The 8,788-nt window shown below is 63.3% G+C and overlaps 1 protein-coding gene across 3 annotated transcripts; it reads right to left on the reverse strand.

The window, feature by feature from the left end:
• Positions 1–1,357: 1,357 nt before the first annotated feature.
• Positions 1,358–8,521, reverse strand: FGFR4 (fibroblast growth factor receptor 4). Of its 3 annotated transcripts, none has more exons than XM_040976162.1 (17): positions 8,421–8,521; positions 7,660–7,923; positions 7,494–7,574; positions 7,221–7,387; positions 6,917–7,040; positions 6,295–6,485; positions 6,037–6,175; positions 5,552–5,745; positions 5,322–5,467; positions 5,115–5,236; positions 3,651–3,761; positions 3,371–3,561; positions 2,864–2,986; positions 2,644–2,714; positions 2,246–2,383; positions 1,876–1,981; positions 1,358–1,707 (listed from the first exon to the last, which is right to left on the reverse strand). In XM_040976162.1, exons 1-17 carry the CDS (start codon positions 8,512–8,514, stop codon positions 1,561–1,563), a joined length of 2,409 nt encoding a protein of 802 aa, XP_040832096.1. In that variant the 5' UTR covers positions 8,515–8,521; the 3' UTR covers positions 1,358–1,560. The 3 variants fall into 3 exon arrangements, with proteins under 3 accessions (XP_040832096.1, XP_040832113.1, XP_040832104.1); XM_040976179.1 differs by having other exon boundaries at positions 1,561–1,707; positions 5,372–5,467; positions 5,706–5,745; positions 8,421–8,514; XM_040976170.1 differs by having other exon boundaries at positions 1,561–1,707; positions 5,552–5,748; positions 8,421–8,514.
• Positions 8,522–8,788: the final 267 nt, after the last annotated feature.

The following is an 8,788-nucleotide window of genomic DNA, read 5'->3' on the forward strand; positions in this document are numbered from 1 at the left end:
GAGCAGACTCCTGGGGCTGCAGAGGGGGGATGCTGTCAGCTGGGTGCAGAAGCAGCCACCCCAGGGGAACTGCAGCACCATACCCTTCCCCAGGGCATGCTCACCTGTGCCCCAGCAGGTACAGGCAGGACAGAGACACCCCAATCAGTGGCAGGATCTGACCCCCGACTCCAGGCCCAGGGCTCTCTGCCCTGTTAGGAAACCAGGGTTCCTGGGGGAAGGAAGTAGCCGTGGCAACTCTCTGCGTGGGGCCAGGGAGGGTTCTCGGAGATGAATGCTCTGGGAGAGATGCAGTTTGGGGGTGGGTGATGCAGAAAATAGGGGTCTAGTTTGGGACCTGGTAAGGCAGAGCAGGTGTTAGGGCAGTGAGGGGACCCAGGCAAGGGAGCTCATTGTGGTCAGAGGCAGCTCTGGACTCCAGTGCTCCTAGCTTGGAGCCTCCATGTATTTTTGGCCATCACACTCTGAGAGTCCTGGGGTGCAGCAGGTGGGGGGGGGGCAGTATGGGAAGTTTCCTGGATAGTCCTGGGACCCACGGGGCAGGGCAGGGCAGGGGAGCACCCAGCACTGGGTTAGGCACTGTGGGAGTACAGTTGGGGAATGGCTAAGTAGCTTCCTCCCCCAGGGATGGAGGTGGGGGGAAGGTTGTAGGCTCAGAACCCTGGGAAGCTGATTCGTCACAGGGGGGCTGAGAACAGGGCCTAGAAGGCCTCCCCACAGAGGGACAGCTGTGGTCTAGCCGGGTGGCAATCAGCTGCTGCTGGGAGACTAGGCAGGGCAGGGAGGGGCGGACCAGAACCCTGCCAGTCCCAGCGCGTGGGAGCCGGCGGCAGTGGCTAGCACTAGGTTTCAGGTTATCCTGTTGTGAACGCTCAGCTCAGCTCGGTTAATGCTGAACAGATGGGGGAGGGGGCCGCCAGCCTCCTTGGGGACAGCCATGTTGCACGGTTGCACACATACTCATGTGCACAGGGTACAGGCCGGGCAGGGCCCAGGCTGTGGCACTTACAGGCTCCTGGCCTCTGGCTGGCGCAGCTGCAGACCCAAGGCCTGGCACCCAGTCCTTCGGCCCATATCTCTCGGGGTCCCTCCATCCTGCTCCCCACCCCCACACTCCTGGGAAATATACCAGGCACACACAAGTTTGTTTCCAAAAATCCAATAATTTATAAAAAGGCCACTTGCATCTGCGTGTTTGGCTCCCAGCCTTCTGGGGCCGCTGCTCCTTCTGCTGAGGGCTGGGACAAGCAGAGGGGGAGCAGTTCAGAGAGACCCCCAACCCCTCAGAAGCAGGGAGATTCAGAAAAGCAGGCTGGAGCCAGCGCCCCTTGCACAGGACCCTATCACTCAGGCCACTGGCTCCTGGCATCCCAACTCCCTAAGGCCACAGCTGAACACATGACCAGTGCGGGAAGTGCTGGTGGGTACCAGGGGCTGAGGACCGACCTCCCCAAAGTGGAACTGGAGATCTGAGGTCAAGGGCCCAGGCTGCCAAGGTCAAGCAGTGTGGCTGAGCCAGGAGGATCAAGGTCATGAGCTTATGCACCAGGCAGCCCTGGCTCACGTGTGCACCCCAGGGAAGGGGAAGGGGCTGGACCCCAATGGCAGTGGGTCATGGCTGAAGACAGAGTCGCTGGAGGAGCAGGTGCTGCTGGTGTCACCGCTGGAGGGGGAGTAGGGTCCGAAGGTCAGGCGGAGGTCCAGGTACTGCAGGGAACAGAGTGGGTGAACCAGGGTCTGCACGCACGGGGCCCGGTGTAGTGGCTGAGCCAGGACCTGCACATATGAGGCCTGGCGGGACGGGTAAACCAGGGTCTGCACCCATGGGACCCAGCAAAGCAGGCTGTGGAGGCAGGGGCCTGCAGGGTCAAGTACCTCTTCTGAGATGGCCAGCAGCACCTTGTCCAGTGCCTCTACCAGTTGCTTGAAGGTGGGTCTCTGGGAAGGGGCTGCGTGCCAGCACTCCCGCATTAGCCCGTACCTTGGGAAGGGCAGCAACAGGCTCAGGTCTGGGCCAAGGAGCAGGAGGGGCCCACGGCTTGGGGAGCTGGGGGGCTGATGAAGGTGACAGGGGCTGGTCTGTGGAAATGCAGGGCAAACTCTCCTCCGGACCCAGGAGGAGGAGGAAGAGAGGGAGGCAGTGTTGCCCTCAGGACCAGCCAAGATTGAATGCTTAGGCCAAGGCTGAGGTCAAAGCAGAAGCTCAGGACCGACTAGGGAGCGGGGAGGATGGGGCCAGCCTCACAGCTCTGGGGGGCAGTGCGGGGGCCGGTCCATCCGATGCCCCTCCCGCAGCAGTGAGAACAGCTCCTCCACGGGGATGCCAGGGTACGGGGAGCCCCCGAGGGTGAAGATCTCCCAGAGCAGGATGCCAAACGACCACCTGGAGGCAGGACGGAGGGTCAGAGCGGCTCAGCCTCTCTGCCCACTCCTGGGCAGAGGGGGCAGGGGTTAGGATACAGGCTGGGGCCACCAAGGGTGGTGGGCAGAAGGGAAGGAGGCAGGTCCCAGGCTCCAGCAGCAGCAGCCCTTGAGGACGGAGTTCCTAGAACCTTGGGCTGCTGAGCTAGTGTTCGGCCCTCTGCATGGACTGGGACAAAGACCCCTTGGCAGGGGCCTGCACGCAAGGGCTATGGGACTTACACATCACTCTGGTGTGTGTACACTCGGTCAAACAAGGCCTCAGGGGCCATCCACTTGACAGGCAGGCGGCCCTGGAGGGAGAGGAAGGGGGTCAGTGGGTACCAGGTACTCCGCTGGGCCCGGCCTGCTGCCCCCGGCCCCTGCCTGCTGCCCTCGGCCCCTGTCTGCTGCCCCCGGCCCCTGGCCCTGGCCTGCTGCCCCCGGCCCCTGCCGCCCTCACAGTGCTGGTTTTCTTGTAGTAGTCAATGTGGTGCACGCCTCGGGCCAGCCCGAAGTCTGCGATCTTCATCACGTTATCCTCAGTCACAAGCACATTACGCGCAGCCAGGTCCCGGTGGATGCACTGCGGGCAAGGCAGGACATGGGACCCGACTCAGGTTTGCTGCGACACGTCAGGAGCCTCGCATGCAGGCTGCTGGGAGGCTGTCAGAGTCAGGGCCAGAAGACCAGGGCTGGACCCCAGGGTGGGAACCCCTAAAGCCTGGGGGGGAACCCCAGGCTTAGGAATGACTGGGCAGGTCCCATTTCACAGATGGGAAGGTTGTGAGCAGGGAAGGAGACCTAAGTTGTGTAGCTTCAGGGCCTGAGTCTTCTCCTGCCCCACGAAGGCGACCAAATGGGGACAGGACGGAAGGCCAGGGCATGCGCCCTGGGGACATCAAGATGGAACGGGGAGGGCAGACGGGGAGAGTGGCGGGGGAGGGTCAGAGCGCAGCCATTGTCTCACCTTCTGGGACTCCAGGTACTGCATGCCACGGGCCACCTGGTAGGCACAGGAGACCAGGGCTGGGAAGGACAGTGGCCCCTCACTGCTCCGCGGCCCTTCAGGGCCAAGGTCAGGACCTGGTGGGCGGCGGGCACGCAGGAACTCTCGCAAGTTTCCCTTGGCGGCGCACTCCACGATCACGTACAGGGGTCCTGGCAGGGGCACGGCGAGGCGGCTGAGGTGCCGCTGGGGGCTCCGCCTGCCACACTGCCCGAGCCCTGAGCCCCTGCCCGGACCCCACCTTCCTGGGTGCAGACACCCAGCAGGTTGATGATGTTTTTGTGCCGGCCGATCAACTTCATCACTTCCATCTCAGACACCAGGTCGGCCAGGTCCTTGTCCGAGGCATTGTCTGCGAGGGGGCAGGGGAGGGAGGAAGGAAGCTGCCGTTCAGCCACGCGGGGTGGTGGGGCAGCTGTGTGGCCTTGACAAAACCTCCTGGGGACCTCAGGGTGGGTCTAGTAGGAGATGGGGCGGGGGTCAGCTTGCCCTCTCCCAGGAAGGAGGCAATGGGATCGAGGGGGCCGACGGGCCAGAGGGCACAGACTGGCACAGGAAGGAAGCTCCGTGGGGAAGGGCTGGCACTGGTCCCTCCGTCAGGGGAGCGTTTCCGGGGGTGGAAGGCAGGCTGGTGCCCCAAAGTGTGTCTGAACTGGGCCTGGTATTCCATCCATGTGGCCCAGGAGTTCTGCCAGCAGGGCTCAGAGAGACAGCGCGTACAGAGGCCTGGACACGGTTGAGGACTGGGGGCAGGGAAGGGGGGCTGGGCCCCGGAGCTGCCCTGTGACCCCGGGGTCAGTGGGAGAGCCGCCCCCACCCGCAGGCACGCTGCTGTCACACGGCCTCTTTCCCAATCCCGGCTTCCCAGAACGCTCCAGGTGGCCCCAGCTGTTTGCAGAGGGGAGAAGCAGACAGGGAGAGTGGGGAGGGGAGTGGCTTGGTGCATTCTTAGTGTGGCCTGGGTGGGGACAGCAGTAAGAGACCCCTGTGGGTAGGTTCCAAGAACTGTACGCCCTGCCTTAGGGCTGGCACTGACTTTAAGCAGAAGGACTGGGTGCAAGAGCCCAACCTGAGGGCCCGGCACCGTGGCCTAGTGGCTAAGGTCCTCGCCTTGAACACGCAGGGATCCTATGTGGGCACCGGTTCTAGTCCGGTTCTAGTCCCGGAGACTCCACTTCCCACCTAGCTCCTGCTTGTGGCCTGGGAAAGTGGTCGAGGACAGCCTAAGACCTTGGGACTCTGCACTTGCGTGGGAGATCTGGAAGAAGTTCCTGGATCGTGGCTTTGGATCAGCATAGCATCGGCCGTTGCGCTCACTTGGGGAGTGAATCATCAGATGGAAGATCTTCCTCTCTGTCTCTCCTCCTCTCTGTATATCTGCCTTTCCAATAAAAATAAATAAATCTTTTTTTAAAAAAAAAACAGCCCAACCTGAGAAGGCCTCGGCGAGATCACGGGGAATGGAGGGTTCAAGGGTGCTAAGGCTGACACAGGTCAAGATGACAGGGAATATGGATCCCAGTCACCCCAAATCCGCACCATCATCCTAGCCCCAGGGTAGGATCTACTGGACTCTGACCATGGGCCAAGTGCTTACCACAAACTGTCAGCCAGGAGGTGGGGTTTCAGTTCTTCACCCCGAAGTTCCATCGGCCCTCAGGCCCCGCCAGCCCCCAGGACTCTCCGCTCACACACACACACTCACCCTTGAGCATCTTGACGGCCACTGTGCTGGCTTGGTCAGGGCGGGCGGGGTCCATGCCGAGGGCTTCTGCACACACCACCTGCCCGAAGCAGCCCTCGCCCAGGGGCTTCCCAAGCACCAACCTGGGCACAGGGAGAGGCTGGCCTTCAGACCCTGGCTGCTGCCTGCGCAGAGCCGCGTGCCCCTTGCCCTCTCTGCTCCGTGTACCTGTCCCGGGGAAACTCCCACAGAGGGTCGAGAGGCAGGTCGAGATTAACGAGGCCGGCGAGCAGGGGCGGGCCGCTGGAGGACAGCCGGACGCCCCGCACCAGGGAGGAACTTGACTTGCCCGAAGAGCCCGATTCCAGGGAGAACTGCAAAGCAGGAGGCTGGGCTGGGGGAGCCGACTCTGGGAGGAGTAATGGTGGTGGCACGGGGCTGGGGACTGGGCATGGTACCTGACGAGCCAAAGGGAAGCGGGACAGCTTCTGCACCGTGGCGGGCTGCCGAGCGTGCCGGCCGTGGAGCACCTGCCTACGGTACAGCCCGGCCAGCAGCAGGAGCAAGGCCATGGCCAGGGAGCCCGAGGCGTAGAGGATGATGTCCGTGTACCTGGCCTCGGGCGATGCTGCCGTCCACGTGAGGTCCTCCTCTGCTCCCCACAGACAGACAGGCAGAGAGAGACAAGCTGGCCTCCGCAGGGTCTGGCTGACGGCCAGCCCCATCCCTTCTCTCAGGCTTCACAGCCCTCACCCCATCCCAATACACACACCGAGAAAGCTGCAGTCAGACCCATCTCAAACACCTGTATCCCAGAGGGTGGCATGGACAGCCATGTGCAGGATGAGCTGCACAAAGCCACGTGCTGTACCCCAAGCTTACACCCCCACGACACACAGCGGGCATGAGCTGGGTCTCTCCCTGGGCTCCCTCGGGCACTCACCTGGCAGTACCGTGAGCCAGGCCGACTGGTAGGAGAGGCCGATGGAGTTGCCAGCCAGGCAGGTGTACTCGCCCGCATCCTCGGCCGACACATTCCGTAGGTACAACACCTCCACCTCGGAGCTGTTGATGTCTGCAGTCTGCATTTGAGGGACACATTCGAGGGTCTGGGACGCAGGCAGCCGGGGTCCCCCCTTACATCACAGGCTGGCAGGCAGGGGGGTGGCGGGGTGAGGCTGGAACCCCATAGGGCCCATACCTTCAGGACTTGCACGTAGGGGAAGCCGTCAGCGCCGAGGCTGCTGCCATTGATGACGATGTGCTTCAACCACTGGATGTGGGGCTGGGCGTCGCTGTACACCTTGCACAGCAGCTCGACGTCACTGCCCGCCACAGCAGTGGTGTTGGCCGGCAGTCCCGCCTGCAGGATTGGCCGGTGTGGGGACCGCTCTGTGGGGGAGGGGGCCAGGTGGAACCACCAACTCTGAGCCGGAGTTCACCCAGCTTTCCCATGTCCGGCTCTGCACCTGCCCATTGCAGGAGGGACCGTTCCGAGCAGCAGCAAAAACCATGACCAGCACCTACTTACCCTGCTTGAGCGCGGCGCCCCAGTGTCTTCTGGTATAGGTCAAACCCTTAGCCTGGCATTCAAACCCCTCCCAAACTGGGTTCCCCATAAAACATCACAACCCAGGCATACAACTCCCCACACTTGGGGCCTCAGCTGTACCAGAGCCTTCTGCCTCTCCCGGCCCATCTGACTGCTGTGCCACTGCCCCCTGATCCACCCGGTCACTTTATCCAAGACCAAGTCTATCTTTTTCTGAGTCTGACCTACGAGGGTGTGGCCCCGGGCCCGGCCCTGCTTCCTCTATGCTCACCCAGCACGTCCAGCAGGTAGCTGTAGCGGATGCTGCCCAAAGGATTCTCCACGAGGCAGGTGTAGGTGCCGCGGTCCGAGGGCACCACGCTCTCCATCACCAGGCTCCAGTGCTGGTGGCGCAGCTGGGGGCAGAGGAAGGCAGTGATCCTGAGACCACACCTCCCAGAGTGGACAGGGCCTGAGGAGGCTGGGACCTTCCTGCCCACAGGCCTTTCTCCAGCTCTCCAGCCCCTGGGGTCAGGCCAAGGCCTTGGGCCTAGGGACAGTTATGGAGCAGATAGTCTGGACCTCTGCTTACTCACTCGAATCCCGCCTATACGGTTCTCCCCATGGAAGGCCTGTCCATCCTTGAGCCAGCGGATGCTGGGCATGGGATCACCGGCGGCTGGACAACGGAACTTGACCGTGTTCCCAGCAGGCACCGCGTGTAGCTTCTTCTCCATGCGCTGGGGGTGCGTCCAGTATGGCGCTGGAGGGAAGGAGGTAGGCAGACTAAGTGCTCCCCTCTCTCAACCCACAGGTCTCCTCTTCCCAGGGGCCAAGTGGGCGATGGGGCCAGGTGGCCCAATACTGACCTTGCTGAGGGTAAGCGTGCCCGTTCGAGGAGCCACTGTGGGCCTTGGGGTCCTCAGCAAAGTTACTGGAGGTGGAGGAGTCTGCACCAAGGACAGAGGCATTGGAGGCCCAGAAGGGGGAGCCTCTTCCCTGGGGGTCCCAGATCCCCCCACTGGGCCCTCTTACCATCCACAGCCAAGGTGAGGTTGTGCAGGACGGCTAGGGAGCCCCGGGCCAGGCAGAGGTAGCGGCCGGCATCCTCAGGGCGGAAGGCGGCAATTTCCAGGCGGCCCCTCCAGGCCCGCACGCGGCCGGCAGGTGCCAGGCGACTGCCCTCCTTGTACCAGTGGCCGCCCCGCTCAGCCCGCCCACAGCACAGGCGTACAGGCTGCCCCAGGGCCACGCTCAGCTCCTGCTCATGCTGTTCCAGGCTCGGGGCCGGGCAGGGTTCTGTGGGTGGAGCGCAGAAGGCAATGAACCCCACCGTCCCAGGCCAGGCAGCCCCCTATTTATGGATAACAACATGCTGTACACACAGGGCCTCGGGGAACCTGGGGCGCATGCTGGACACACAGCCACACTGCTGATGCCACACTGTGGGCGGGAGGGGCTCATCATTGTCTGAACCATATGTGTTGCCTGGGTCCCCCAAGCCACACACACACACACACACACACACACACACACACACACACACAACCAGGCCTCTCACCACCAGCTCTGCAGCCCAGCTCAGGGCCCAGCGCCCTGCAAGGCCCATCCTCTCAGCCAGGCGCAGACCACGGGATGCTCACTGGGAGCCAGACACAGGGTCTCAGCGGCCCAGCCCTCTCCCCAGGGCCTGGCAAGGAGCCTCCAGCCCTGCTCAGCGGATGGCCCCATCCCCCTGGGGTACACCTGCCCCACGCCCCTGCCACTGCCACCCTCTCCCAGCCACAGGGTCATACCCAGCTCCATCTCCTCGGAAGCCTCCAGGGCCAGGGCTGGAGCCCCAGGGGTGCTCAGCAGGACCCCCACAAGCACCAGCAGCAGCCACCGCATCGCCTCCCCTCCCTGAAGTGCTGGGGCCTCAGGCTGGACGACCTGCAACAGGAAGCAGAAAGACCACCTGCCACAGATGTACCTGGGCTGCCACAGCGCTCAGGTGAGGAAGCAGGCTGCTGGTGACAAGCCCCTGGCCTGCTGCGACGGGGAAGAAAGCGGAGCAAGCCCCGCTGTGGGGGGTCACTGGCGCAAGGGGCTGCGGCCTCCTCTTGGCTGCCTGCTCTGCCTGGGTCCCCGCTGAGACCCTGGCCCAAGTTCACAGACAGCGGCT

Source organism: Ochotona curzoniae, unplaced genomic scaffold, assembly GCF_017591425.1.
Source record: "Ochotona curzoniae isolate NIBS_2020 unplaced genomic scaffold, NIBS_Ocur_1.0 contig_1, whole genome shotgun sequence".
Classification (NCBI taxonomy): Eukaryota; Metazoa; Chordata; class Mammalia; order Lagomorpha; family Ochotonidae; genus Ochotona; species Ochotona curzoniae.